At 39.1% G+C, this 15,318-nt stretch overlaps 1 protein-coding gene across 1 annotated transcript; it reads right to left on the bottom strand.

Moving 5' to 3' along the window:
• Positions 1-650: 650 nt before the first annotated feature.
• Positions 651-7,295, bottom strand: LOC141363862 (uncharacterized). Its single transcript, XM_073867364.1, has 17 exons — positions 5,882-7,295; positions 4,707-4,779; positions 4,499-4,565; positions 4,311-4,404; positions 4,155-4,219; positions 4,009-4,064; positions 3,785-3,876; positions 3,342-3,671; positions 2,899-3,228; positions 2,456-2,785; positions 1,992-2,342; positions 1,624-1,872; positions 1,399-1,495; positions 1,177-1,252; positions 1,025-1,083; positions 871-892; positions 651-774 (listed from the first exon to the last, which is right to left on the bottom strand). The coding sequence occupies exons 1-17, from the start codon at positions 6,105-6,107 to the stop codon at positions 700-702; spliced, it is 2,592 nt and encodes an 863-aa protein (XP_073723465.1). The 5' UTR covers positions 6,108-7,295; the 3' UTR covers positions 651-699.
• Between the last annotated feature and the right edge of the window lie 8,023 nt (positions 7,296-15,318).

Raw genomic sequence — 15,318 nt, 5'->3', positions numbered from 1 at the left:
TAGACTTGCTGAGACTTACTGAATAGCCCGATTTCGCCTTTGCCTTTGCCTTCTTTTCTGTCTTTTTCTTCTTTTTTGCTGCAAAGTAAACAAATAGAGATGTAATACATGCATATTACACTACACATTAGATATAAATTGGCAGTAGATATGTTTAGGTAAATTTCTACCTCTGAAAGGACAGCTGAAGGCCCTGGTGCTGGCTGCACTTTTGGAGAGGAAGGTCTATAAATACATAAAACAATATAATTAACACCTGTTTTTACAAACATTCAGACGTTAAACAACTGCTGTCTATAAAAATGTTGAAACAGCTAAACATTACATTATAAATGTTTGAGTTAAAACAGAGAGAATTTGATAAACATACTGAGCTGGGGGCATGGTTCTCGCCCTTTTTCTTGTCTGTATCTCCTGTAAATATAAAGAAACAAAGATTGAATGCATGTATATTACACTACATTTTACATATAGATTGACATTAGTTTTGTTTAGGACAAATTTTTACCTGCGACACAGCATCAGAAAAGAGCTTGTGGGGCGCACCTGCTGATGCTGGCAGCAGATGTGGAAGGGAAGGTCTATAAATACATAAAATAAAACAATATTGTTAAGAGCTGTTGCTGCAAATATTCCAACACTAACCGAATGCTGCCTATAAAAAGCATGTTACAAATGTTAAAGTTATTTGGCTAAAACTTACTGAGCGGACTTTGCCGCCCGTCTTTTCTGTCTTTGGAGCCTTCTCTTTTCTCTTTTCTTCTTCTTCTTTTGCTGCAAATTAAACAAATAGAGATTAAATGCATGTATATTACACTACACATAAATTGGCAGTATATAGATATATGTAGGGTTCTGGTAAATTTCTACCTCTGAGACTGAGGTTGAAGGCCTATAAAACACATAAAACAATATTGTTAAGACCTGTTGCTTCAAATATTCAAACACTAAGCACAAGTTTTCTATATAATAACTGTAAATGACCACAGCTAAACATTATAAAAAGAGAATTTGTTAAACTTACTGAGCTACAGTCCTTCTGGCTTTTTTTGCCTCAACCTCCCCCTCATCAATTGTGTGTGGCTGTAAAAAAAACAGGGATTTAATGAATGCATAGCACACTACATTTTACATATTAATTGACATTAGTTATGTCTGACTCTGGTAAATGTTTACCTTTGACATGGCAGCAGCACGGCGCTTGAGGGACGCACGTGCTGCTGGTGCTGGCTGCACTTGTGGAGGGGAAGGTCTATAAATACATCAAATAAAACAATATTGTTAAGAGCTGTTGCTGCAAATATTCCAACACTTAACATTGCTATTTGTAAAATCCCTAAAGCAAAACGTTATTTTACAAATGTTCAACCTAAACACTTTAGAATTTGTTAAACTTACTGAGCTACTGAAGTACAGCGAGAAGTGGCCGGAGCAGCCCCCGGTGGAACCGGCAGAGGACCGGGCCACGTTAAGACCTGCTGAGGAGCAGGCGGGACTGGCAGAGGAGCAAGAATAAAAGCAAGAATAAAAATAATGGCAGTAACACTAAAAATTATGATTTTGGGAACATTTGTGCATATAAGAAAAACTGTTTGAAATTTAAATAATTTTTAAATAACTTACAGATAACCGGCAACGGTCCGGCCATCATCAGACACCGCGGAGGGGCGGGACCCCCAGAGGAGCGGGCACGGCCCCCAGAGGAGCGGGCATGGCCCCCAGAGGAGCGGGCGCGGACCCCAGAGAAGCGGGCGCGACCACCAGAGGAGCGGGCGCGACCGCCAGAGGAGCGGGAGCGTCCGGGACCTGCCCTCTGCCGGCCCTTTGCCGGCCCTCTGCCAGTTGCACCCACAGACCCAGTCTCAGGCTGAGCTGAACCGGATAAGCAAGAATAAAAATAATGTCAGTAACACTAAAAGTTACGATTTTAAGAACAATTGTGCATATAAGAAAAAATGATTGAAATTTAAATGAATTTTTTAATAACTTACAGATGTCCTCTGAGTTCTGGACCTGCTCAGCAGTTGCCGTCGGCAGGACCAGCAACGGAGCGGCCGTCGGCAGGACCGGCAAAGGACCGGCCGACGGCAGCACCCGCTGTGGACCGGCCAACGGCACGACCGGCTGAGGGGCGGTACCCCCAGAGGAGCGGTTGCGGCCCTCAGAGGAGCGGGCGCGACCGCCAGAGGAGCGGGCGCGACCGCCAGAGGAGCGGTTGCGGCCCCCAGAGGAGCGGGCGCGACCGCCAGAGGAGCGGGCGGGACCGGGACCTGCCCCATGCCGGCCCTCTGGCGGCCCTCTGCCAGTCGCACCCGCGGACCCAGCCTCAGGCTGAGCAGAACCTGATAATCAAGAATAAAAATAATGTCAGTAACACTAAAAGTTATGATTTTAAGAACAATTGTGCATATAAGAAAAACTGATTGAAATTTAAATGAATTTTTTAATAACTTACAGATGTCCTCTGAGTTCTGGACCTGCTCAGCAGTTGCCGTCGGCAGGACCAGCAACGGAGCGGCCGTCGGCAGGACCGGCAAAGGACCGGCCGACGGCAGCACCCGCTGTGGACCGGCCGACGGCACGACCTGCTGAGGGACGGGACCCCCAGTGGAGCGGGTGCGGCCCCCAGAGGAGCGGGCGCGACCCCCAGAGGAGCGGTTGCGGCCCCCAGAGGAGCGGGCGCGACCGCCAGAGGAGCGGGCGCAACCGGGACCTGCCCTCTGCTGGCCCTCTGCCGGCCCTCTGCCGGTCGCACCCGCGGCCACAGTCTCAGGCTCCGCTGAACCTGATAAGCAAGAATAAAAATAATGTCAGTAACACTAAAAGTTACGATTTTAAGAACAATTGTGCATGTAAGAAAAACTGATTGAAATTTAAAAGATTTTTTTAATAACTTACAGATGTCCTCTGAGTTCTGGACCTGCTCAGCAGTTGCCGTCGGCAGGACCAGCAACGGAGCAGCCGTCGGCAGGACCGGCAAAGGACCGGCCGACAGCAGCACCCGCTGTGGACCGGCCGACGGCACGACCGCCTGAGGGGCGGGACCCCCAGAGGAGCGGGTGCGACCCCCAGAGGAGCGGGTGCGGCCCCCAGAGGAGCAGGAGCAACCCCCAGAGGAGCGGGCGCGACCGCCAGAGGAGCGGGCGGGACCGGGACCTGCCCCCTGCCGGCCCTCTGGCGGCCCTCTGCCAGTCGCACCTGCGGACCCAGCCTCAGGCTGAGCTGAACCTGATAATCAAGAATAAAAATAATGTCAGTAACACTAAAAGTTACGATTTTAAGAACAATTGTGCATATAAGAAAAACTGATTGAAATTTAAATGAATATTTTAATAACTTACAGATGTCCTCCGAGTTCTGGACCTGCTCAGCAGTTGCCGTCGGCAGGACCAGCAACGGAGCGGCCGTCGGCAGGACCGGCAAAGGACCGGCCGACGGCAGCACCCGCTGTGGACCGGCCGACGGCACGACCAGCTGAGGGGCGGGACCCCCAGAGGAGCGGGTGCGGCCCCCAGAGGAGCGGGTGCGGCCCCCAGAGGAGCAGGAGCAACCCCCAGAGGAGCGGGCGCGACCGCCAGAGGAGCGGGCGGGACCGGGACCTGCCCCCTGCCGGCCCTCTGGCGGCCCTCTGCCAGTCGCACCCGCGGACCCAGCCTCAGGCTGAGCTGAACCTGATAATCAAGAATAAAAATAATGTCAGTAACACTAAAAGTTACGATTTTAAGAACAATTGTGCATATAAGAAAAACTGATTGAAATTTAAATGAATTTTTTAATAACTTACAGATGTCCTCTGAGGACCGGACCGGCGGACGAGCGGCCATGGGTCGTCTGGTAACCCGGGCAGGTACCGGACATATGAGGGGGCGTACTGGTCTATATATATATATAAATAAATATAAAAATATTCAGGGACTACCCAATTGCTGTTTACATTTTTACATAAACATGGCTAAAACAAATATTACAAATGATTAAGTAAAACAAAAGGTTAATAGCTGAACTCACGGAGCATTAGATTGCCTAAAGCTCGCATCCACCTCCTCACATGTCACAGTAACAGTCTGCAGGAAAAATAACAAACTGAGAATTAACAAATGATCATTAAACTACTTTTTAACTTAAAATTGAACGAGTTATGATCAAATTTAAACCTGCGAGATTTTCGCAGACTGAATCCTGCCCGGGCCTGACCTTCGCCCATTGGGCTGTCCAAAACCTAATAAGCAAGTATAAAAATTACAAGTTAAAGTACAATTGTGAAGCCCTTTAAATCTTAATAAATATGTATTGCAACATTTCAAACTTACAGACTCCCCTGGACAAACCGCGGGACACAGAACCTTCTTGAGCCTCCAACAGACCTCCTGGAGGGAACTCCTCAACTAGCTTTGTCCCACTTGGCTGGAAATGCAGAAAACAGAGAATTAATACATGCACATTCAATTACTTTGTAACTTGGCACTAGTTATGATAAGGGCTCTGGTAAAACTCTAACCTGTGAAGCACAAGTGGGAGGCTTGTGAGGAGTTAGTCCCAGGGATCCTGGATAGCTCATAGAAGGTCTATAAATACAAATACAAAACTTAATAAAACCTGTTTGTGCAAACACTCAAGTACAATGCAATTTTTTATTTACAGCTAAACATATTTTTTTGTTTAAAACATGTTTTAACAACAATATTACTGTGAATGTTTTATGTTACCCTTTACTGAGACCGCCTTCGTTTGATGCCGCAGAAAACTTTGAAACAAGTTTCTGGGCTTGAAACACTGGACCTGTATATGAAAAGCATTTTATGAGTTTTACAGTATAAGAGTTTAAGACCATTTTTTCTTCCAGTATATTGTCCAGAAGTGTCCATTTGAGATTAAGTCAGGTGTGAGAAGGACTTGCAATGTCAACAACATTAACAACGGTATTTGGTAACGCTTTATATTACGACCCGCAATGTACGGCATAATTAAATTGAATTTACAGCATAGCTATTTGTAACTTTAAAGTACATACTTGTAGGTATAAGGTAACAATATATTTATTTTGGGGTAATAGGGTGGTAAAAATATGGAAAATTATCAATTATTTATACTTTATAAATTATTTATAAGTATTTTAGAACTACAGTGTACCTATTGTAATATTACATGGTATGTACGACTTAGGCAAGTATCTGGGGAAATTATTTAATATTTTTTGTACATTTTTCGTATTCCCTACTTACTTGAAGAAAGTATATTGTATACAGTCGATGTCTACGAGCCACGTCGTCAAATAAAATATAACAGCACATCACTTTTTAGTAGCCTACATTACTGATATGATTTAAATAGCAAAAATCCAGCTGATTTATAATAATATCGCCCCTTAGTCATACATACCAAGTAATATTACAATAGTTACAAAAAATGTTCTGTGGTAATCATGTGGTATTTAACTCTGTCCAAAAGCTTTGGTTATACCACACAAAAACAACAGAAAACCCACATATGGCATCTAATGGTAAATTCGTGTGATACAATACCATTTTTACCACCTTATTACCCCAAACGTATCATATTGTTCCCTTATACCTACAAGTATTATGTACTGTAAAGGTACTCTGTTGTTACAAATAGGTACGTTGTGAATTCTGTTTAATTACCCGGTACATTGCGGGTCCTAATATGAAGCATTAGCCATGTTTTTAAAGTAACTGTCAAGTTTTTAAGTTAACGTTAGTATAGTAGCAAAACGATAACTGAGTTTTACACTTTACACGACTTTTTAGTTACAGATACTGACTCACTTACACAGTTCATGTCAAACTCTGATTAACACAAATATAATAAACACATCTCATTTTACTTTATAGTTAATAACAGAAGAAATGGGTTTACTTACAGGTCTCTCTCGCGGTGTCCGAAATACGGTGAACCGGCATCACCGCGGACTCCACAGCTGGCATCCGAGGACGCCTGCTGTATTGTCCGCGGTGGACCTTCGGTTTACCGCTAGGCTGGCGTCCCAAGAAAGAGACCAGCCAATTGTACATGGCCAAAAAAACCCGCGCGATTAGCCGGAATGGCCGGCTAACCGCTGCGGGCCTTTCTGGCCGTCTATAAATCATTGAGAAAAAAAAAAGAAATAAAAAACAAACACACGAAACACACCAAAAGCTAACTAACACACGCTCAAAACAAAACAACAACACGCAAAACACACAAATTAAACTAAAAAACGAAATACAACGAAATAGCAATGAAGAGCAACAGCAACGTCAACCAAAATCTCCTAACTTTAAACCCACAAATTTTCTGGAATTCGCGCGGTCTTATATAGCCCTCTTACAGTGACGAAATAATCACACATGCTTACAGTTCCATTAGCGTCACTTTTACTGTGACATCACCTTGTGCGCCATAGAAATAGTTTAACCACTTAACTGTCGTAGAGGAACACCTAGGTTTACTATTTTGGATGTAAATGTTTGTTGAATCATGACAAACTATATATGTTTGGAAAGGTCGAAGCATCTAGAATACATATTTCAGCAGTGTTTTATAAAATAAATTATGTAGGGAGAGTAATTGATTCATTTATGAAGAGAGTGTGCTTCAAAAGATTTATATCCTGCTAAATGTCCTGTCCCAACAGTGGGCTTACAATTACTTCAGTGTTTTGCATGAATTCTTATCCAATCATGACCAACTGTATATCAATGGAAAGCTCTAAGAGTGTAGTTTTCATTTATCATCATCATTTTGGGAAAAGATTGACATAGTGCGAGTCATTTTCTAAAAGGTCAAGCAGGCCCACATTGTTTTTACATATTTATAACACTAATACCCCAAAACCTAAAAACCTTGACAAACTATACATCTTTGGAAAGCTCTAGAGTGTAGTTTCCATATTTCATCACAAGTTTAGGAAAATTATGACGTTGTGAGAGTCAGTTTCTAAAACGTCACGGGCCACAGGTGGACCCAATTTGTTTTTACATATGTATAGCACTAATACCCTGTTCTAAACCTAGACAATCCAGTCAAACTATATATCTTTGGAAAGTTCTTAGAGTGCAGTTTTCATATTTCATCAAAATTTTGGGAAAGAAATGACGTAGTGAGAGTCAATTTCTAAAAGGTCAACATGTAGGCCCAATTTGTTTTTACATATTTCTAAACCTCTACTCTAAACCTAAAAAATCTTGATAAACTATATCACTGGAAAGCTCTCAGAATGTAGTTTTCATATTTCAAGGTCATCTGATGATAGAAATAATGTAGTGACAGTTTTTAGTTACATGACCCCACCCCCCATAGGAATGCATATTAATTTTATATATTCATAACACTATATCCTGGTCTCACCCCATGGCGTCAATATTTGAGATATCGATATATTACAGAGAAAAACTATAGACCATTTTGCCAGATGTAAACAACACTGGTCCAAAAGCACTTCCTCTTGTTTTACATTTTTTTTAGTTAATATTTATTTTACATTTTAATTCAATTAATATTAATATTTTGTTCAGTGTTAAAAAACTGAAACAGGAAGTCTTCTGGATCAGTGTTGTTTCTTGCAAAATGGTCCATAAACATATTCTCCATTAAATTGTCCTTCGACCCAAAGCTAGGCCTGTCATATAAACACATAAATATTAGCCATATATAACATCATTTTAATTATCATTGCAGTATTTCGTAGTGTCTTTACTATATATGAAGTGTTTTCTATAGGTTATGTTTGTATTGTAATTACTTGTTGTTGTTAACTGTAAGACTCTTTTATTTTTAACATTCAGTAACATTTATCTCTGACTATATAATTCTTATAAAATAAACTAGGGATGCACCGATAGGATTTTTTTGGGCCGATACCGATATTAAACACTTGTATATAATACTATACAGTTGGTTTATTAGCTAGTTTATTTCTGCATCAAATTGTTTTTACTGAACATGGATTTGATCTAATGAACATTCAACTGAGCAACATAATAAGAGAGGCACAAATTAAGCTAAAACAAATATAATAAGACTGCATGACAACCTTCAAAGGTGGTTTTTGCTATTCAGCATTTATTTTATTAACAACATTAACTCATTTTTTTTTTTTACATATAATGGATTTCTTTATGCAGTTAATTAATAAACAATCGGTATCGGCCTTTCTTGTGCTATTGCCGATATGCCGATGGTTTCAAATTCATCAAAAATCGTCCGATAAATATCGGCGGCCGATACATCGGTGCATCACTAAAATAAACCCTAATTATCATCCGAACGAATATAGTGACCGTGTATTGTTTTCATATTGCTTAAATAAGTGTGGGCTAAACATTCCCCAAATCCATTCACAAAGTTAAAACGTAGAAAATGGATTAAGGTTCACAGTGTTGGGCAGAAACTAGTAACTAGTTACTTTAATAATATTACTTTCCCTGGTAACTGGTAGTGTAATGATATACTAAAAAACAGATACATTACAGTTACCATCCAAAAAGGGCTAGTTGCTAGTTACATGTTTAATTGGCACCTGCTTGAGCCTGTTGCAAAATTTGGTATATATGTTACTGCTTTATTACATTACATAACTTGTTTAACAAATAGTTTGAGGCTGTTGTACTCTTCATTTATCTGCAACTTTCATGGATTCACAGATTCACAAATCTTTTATGGTGGGGTGTGCAATTGAAAAGTAATATAACTAGTAGTGTAACTAATTACTTTTGGCTAGTAGTAATAAGTACATTTACATTTAGCAGACGGTTTAATCCAAAGCGATTTACAAATTATGTAGAAGCAATCACATCAACAAAAGGGCAGCAGTACATAATTGCTCTGAATCTTGTCTCGGTTAACCTAACCCAGTACATGGTTATTTTTTATATAAAGGAAACATTATGAAAGAACAGAATAAGAGAAAAAGTAAGTGGTAGCAATGCAGGCTCAGGTATAAATAAAAGTGATGTGTCTTCAGTCGATTTCTGAAGGTTGCCAACGACTCTGCCGCTCTTGTGGCGCTGATGATGAAGCCACCGCAAGCCACCGGAGCGCAGACATCTGAAAGAGTGTGTGACTGAATTAGTTTATTAGTGTGTGTATGTATAGGGGTGCAGAGTATGTGGCCGTCTTCTCCCTGTTAAACTTTTCCTTGTAAATTGGGTTGCCAGCCACATTCTGTATTTTTACAACTGTAGACAACTTTTACAGACTTGACCTGTAATTACCAGATACAGTATCATGCTGCAATTTATTTTTTACAGTATGTTCTATAAAACTTTACACTGTAAATTTACATAATGGCAGCTGTAATGCCAGCAAATTACTGTATTTTGCAACCAACCTGATCTCACGAATTTCCGTGGCATAGTCACAGAATTTTTTGCTCATTTTTCCGTGGCATTCTCACGGATCTCCGCATTTTTCCGTGGCCCTGCTACGGACTGTCTTTTTCCGTGGCATTCTCACGGATTGGTTACTCAACTGTTTTGTCCTATTTTCTTACCATTTTCGCTTCGGTTTAGGGTTAGATTTACATGAAATGACATCCCTACCCAAACCCAACTCTAACCCCAACGCCAGGCGACAATTGTATAAATCAGAAAAAATAGTATAAACCAATAGTTAAAGTGACATAATAACCAAACACCAAATCTAACCCTAAACTGAAGCAAAAATGGTTTGAAAATAGGAAAAAGCAGTTGAGTAACCAATCCGTGAGAATGCCACGGAAAAAGACAGTCCGTAGCAGGGCCACGGAATAATGCGGAGATCCGTGAGAACGCCACGGAAAAATGAGCACAAAATTCCGTGACTATCCCACGGAACTTTGTGAGATCATGTTGGTATTTTTACAAAACTATAACCAAGTTCTGTATTCTACTGATATGCCACTTAATTATAAATGAGTCATTACATGTGTTATTGCAATAAATTGTAAATATTGTTTTTATTAAAAAGTCTCAAATGGAAAGTAAATACATAATACACACATACAAAATTTAAAACGTTTATTTTTTACAGGCAAAAGCCATAAAACTGCCTTATATAAACATGTTGGCTGAAATGTCAGCTGTATGAAATAAATGCACTTGACAGTTAACGTTAACAGAACAGTTAAAGGAACAGTATGTAAGAAATTTATATCAATTAATCATAAAATAGCTCTGATATGTCACTAGACATTAACAAAACATTTTCATTTCAAATACTTATAACACTGACAACAGTGGTCTGGACAGGATATTGTCATTTAAAAAGTGGAGTTGCAGCCCTCAACTGATGTTTATGTTGTCATGTTGTGTATTGGCCACCAGTTGGGTGGTTGCAGTACCAGTTTTAGCCACAAGTTTTGTGATTGCAATACCAGTTTTGGCCACAATCCTACATACTGTTCCTTTAAGAATTATCAGAACATAAACAATGCTCTTATAACTTTCAAAGAATGGAAAGGTTTTAAAATATTTATTTTAAAATTATGCAAAAAAAAAAGAAGGAAAAAAATGAAAGCCAGGAGGGAAAAATACAAAAAACAAAAATTACTATTATTTTGATGTCTACACTCTAAAAAACGAATGTGTTAAACACAACACAATCAGTGTTATTATTGGAACAACACACTTCGTGTTACTTTTACACAACTTGTGTTGTCACTTTTATTTATTTTAACACAAAATACATTGCATTTCACTGACAAAACTTGCAAACAAACCAAACTTTCCACCTTAAACTATATTCTGCTATAAAAAAATAACAAACTTGTGTATACTTTCAGGTGCTCAGCCAAGGCTGCATATTAAAAATAAAAGTTTGATGAACTTTTGGATGTTGTCTTCTTACTTACACAGTAATTATTAAATATTTATTCATTAATTGTGCAATTTAATTGTATTATTTGGTGTAAACAGAAGTAATTGGGGAAGATCAATGGTCTGTTAAAAAAAACGTTCTAGTCAAAACGGAAATCTGAATGTTAGGGCTGCAACCCACATTAAACAATTATTAAGCATAGTATATCAAAATATAAATCCAAAATGCCTTTTTTACTTCATGTTGTTAATGCCCAAATCAGAATTTGTAGAAAAAAATCTGATCTTTATTGTGCACTGGATCACAACTATATCACAACCAGTGGCGGCTGGTGCAAAAAAAATTTGGGGGGGGGCGCAAACACACTCAAAATCAAACTTTTACTGTAGTAATGCAGTACGTTTCTTTTTGCTTTTATAGCAATAGCACATACATTTTTCCCTCACAACAGGGAGTACATACAGTCCATCAGCTCAATATGCACGGTTCGTGAAGTTTCCTTAAAACAGTGGTGTTGGTTTTCTCGTGGGTGCTTTTTAAACTCTACAACAACAAAACTAACAACAAAGTTGACCAAGCCACGTAATATACCGGATTATATGAGCTCTCGCTCTCATTATGTCCACGCAACACAAGCTCAAACGTGCCACAAAAGTCCATGTCGTGCACGTCTATCACACATTCAGACTTTAAAACAGCAAACAGGGAAAAAATCAAACTCAAGAAGACTTACATGATATCCAGCTACCCAACTCCGTTTGCCATGAGAAGTGATGGAGCACACAGACTGCAATCATTTGACTCTGTTGGTTGATCTGGTCCAAGCTTCTTAATCCTTTATTTATCCATCAATTAAATACCTCGTAAAGGGTGATTTTGTAAGGATAAAATCATATTTTCCTTCATCTCAAGATATTTCACTTGCTTTCACTGATCTGTACAGTAGCTATCAGTTAACACAGCAATCTCCAACGTGGTTATGAGACTCTTCGAACGATCCAATCACAGGAGGTAAAAAACATTAAAATCAATATTGATTCGCTTTCAACATAAGTGGGAGTGTTTGGGGCGCACAGTCCTGCGCCCCAGGGCGGATCCGAAACCAGCCACTTAGAGCTCAGCCTCAGGTGTTAATACTGTGTTAAATAGTTTTTATAACAGCATCATGAATATTCTTCAGTTCATAATGTTTATTTGACCGAGTATTAATAATATTTGACATAGTATTAACAATTAATGCCATTTAAATCATGGTTTAATGTAATGTTAACACAAAAAGATAGGTAGTTTCTTAATTTTGATAATTATTGTTTATAATTTATAACAAGTTGTGTTGTATTGGTTTATGTGTCAAGTTGTCATAACAAAGATATCTCAAACAATGTCATCTTTGCATTGGGGGTTACATGATTGAGTAAATGACACTTAATGGCAGTTGTCATGGATGTGCATGGGATCTTCTTCGTGTTCATGGCGCGTGTCATGTTGTGATTGTGAAGGTGTCATGTTGGCCTTATGCACACCCCTTCAAGTAAAGTGTTAACGAGTTTTTTTTCTATTTTTTTATTTTTTACAGGGCAGGGGAAAGCAAGAGGTACGTAAAATAAAATGAAAGTTTCTAAGTTGCACACATCTAAATGCTTTTTGGCATTCAGAAATAGACCCAGATAGATTTCAGTCTAATAGGGATACTTGCACAGAATCACCAATTTCACATGTATTTTGTGTATTTTCAAAATACAAAATACTGTATTTGTATTTAAATACATTTTTCCTCACAGTATTTTGTATTTGTATTTAAATACATTTTTCGACACAGTATTTTGTATTTGTATTTGAAATACATTTCCATGTATTTATGCCCATCTCTGGACACAACAATATATGGTACAGCTCTTTGACACATCAGGCATTTAAACGCAGATCAACATTCACGGCGAGAAATGTCGGCACTGGACTGAAACAGAGATTAGGAAGCTCATCACTATCAGCACTGAAGCTGAGATCATTCACCAGCATTACAGAACAACGCATCACACGCTCCTTATGATCTTGTCATAAACTGTGGTTTTTGACAGACAAGTATTAGCAAACTTCAGACACTGTGGAAAAAATATGTACACATCTTTACAGGATCTTTACGGAAAATCATTGTAAATGAACCAAAATTCAAACGATCTGGACAAATCCCGGACGCATTTTCCTTGTATTTTCCGTACTCTCTTGTGGGAAAAGGACTTTATTCATGCTACAGCTCTAGCCTACTTATTGCTTTTATAAAACAGTTACCACACAATGCTAATATTAAGGCAAAAATAAAGTATCAATGCAACTTTCATGAAGTAAAATCACTAAAAGCTATCCTTCTGCTGGAAGAATGTTGGGTGCAGCAGTCACAGATGTGTTCTATCATAAATAAAACACATACTGTAGCTATTTACCAACCAGAATCAATGATGGGAACTAACCGTTTTATAAAATGCATTCAGCACCATACCTATTTGTAAATAATGTCGAAACCGAAAAATTGCAACAAACAGAAATCAATTCCTTACAGTGACCTTTGCATGTACCCATTTGTGAACAGACTTCTGGAAGTGTTCTTTTTGAAGCGATTTAGGTGTTTATTTTGCTAATAATGACCCTACAAAAATGTGCCCCTCAGGGGTGCCCTTCCCTGTGTACTGCAACATTACGTTTTATAATGCTCACTTTGGAGGCTTGCCTTAAAGTTTTGGGCCCTCATCCAAAGAGTTATTAGTACAATTGTCTCTTTTTACTTTCTTCACACTTTCATCAATTTACAGGACCACTGCAACGTCTTGTTAATATCTTGTAAAGGAAGAAACATCCGTTGGCCCAATAGCGAAACCAATCGGCATGGCGAAGGGTCCTTGCACGTCTTGCCTTTTCTGGCGCTTACGGATGATGTTTTAACATTCAGCAGTTTAGATCAATTTATCTGATAAAATCTTGTTATTTGTAATGTGAATTAAATAGACACTTGTCTTTGATAATTGTGGAATTTGTATAAATGTTTGATTATTCTACACTGTCAAAAATAAAGGTACAAAAGTGTCACTGGGGCAGTACCCTTTAAAAAAGGTCCCAATATGTCATTTAGGTACATATATGTATCTTGGAACTAACAATATGTACCTTTGAAGTACTATATACTCTTTGGGTACAAGGGTGTACCTTTTTGAAAGGGTGCTGTCCCAGTGACAATGTTTGTACCTTTATTTCTGAGAGTGTATTTTAACTCATTATTATACTTGTTCAATTGAATCTCTTTTTGTCGCTTAGAATTGTCGCTTAGAATCATTGCATTGTCCATTGCAGGCTCTCGATCACAAACTCGACCATGCAACTAGTTAAAAGGTTGGTCAGACCTCATAATTAATCAAAAGGCAAAGTCAAGGCAGTCGATGCGGCAATGCTTAACGCTGTAGTTAAAATGAAGTGGTTCGTCAGACCATGTGAACTTAAAAAGGTACGCCTACTTTATCCTGGTCGTAGATTTGCGGGAACAAAGGATACACTCACCTAAAGGATTATTAGGAACACCTGTTCAATTTCTTATTAAAGCTCACGTAACACACGCTGTTTCTGCATTTCTGATGTTAATCTGGAGTACCTATAGAGTAGTATGACATCCTTTATATCTCTGAAGAGTCTTTAGTTTAATCAGATTTATAAAAGAAAGATAAGCTTTACCGAATCTTTCCGATAATGTACGAAAAAATGAAGAAGGAGGAGTTATACCGTGGGAGGAGCGAGTACGAGTCATGCAACACTATACAACACTGTTTTAAAGCAACACCAAAGAGTTTTTTTTACCTTAAAATAACGTTTCCAAAAACGTTTCAGTGGTTCATCCACTCAAAACAGGGTGAATGGCACTTTCACATTCGCTTTGCAGCCCTCTATCGGCCAAAACCGCACTAAAGAAGTTTCCAACCGTCTGGTAGTGGTCCTGTAGTTCGAGTGAAAACTACAAAAACTTGCTTTATGGCAGACCTACAATCCAATCAGAGCCAGCTATGCTGCAGTATTTACGACAGTGGGTAATGAACAATTACGCTTCTAACCTTTATGACCACCATGTACTCATCCTCTGATGGCTACTTCCAGCAGGATAATGCACTTGTATGAACCATGTCACACCATGTCACAAAGCTCGAATCATTTCAAATTGGTTTCTTGAACATGACAATGAGTTCACTGTACTAAAATGGCCCCCACAGTCACCAGATCTCAACCCAATAGAGCATCTTTGGGATGTGGTGGGCTAACATGACCTGGATGTGCATCCCACAAATATCCATCAACTGCAAGATGCTACCCTATCAATATGGGCCAACATTTCTAAAGAATGCAACCTTGTTGAATCAATGCCATGTAGAATTAAGGCAGTTGTGAAGGCGAAAGGGGGTCAAACACAGTATTAGTATGGTGTTCCTAATAATCCTTTAGGTGAATGTATATCAAATTTACTTGTAGTCAATTGAAAGTAAGTTAGAA

The sequence above is a fragment of the Misgurnus anguillicaudatus genome, chromosome 5 (assembly GCF_027580225.2).
Source record: "Misgurnus anguillicaudatus chromosome 5, ASM2758022v2, whole genome shotgun sequence".
Classification (NCBI taxonomy): domain Eukaryota; kingdom Metazoa; phylum Chordata; class Actinopteri; order Cypriniformes; family Cobitidae; genus Misgurnus; species Misgurnus anguillicaudatus.
Note: the sequence above shows the minus strand (reverse complement) of the source record. Positions and strands in the feature narration are given on the sequence as shown.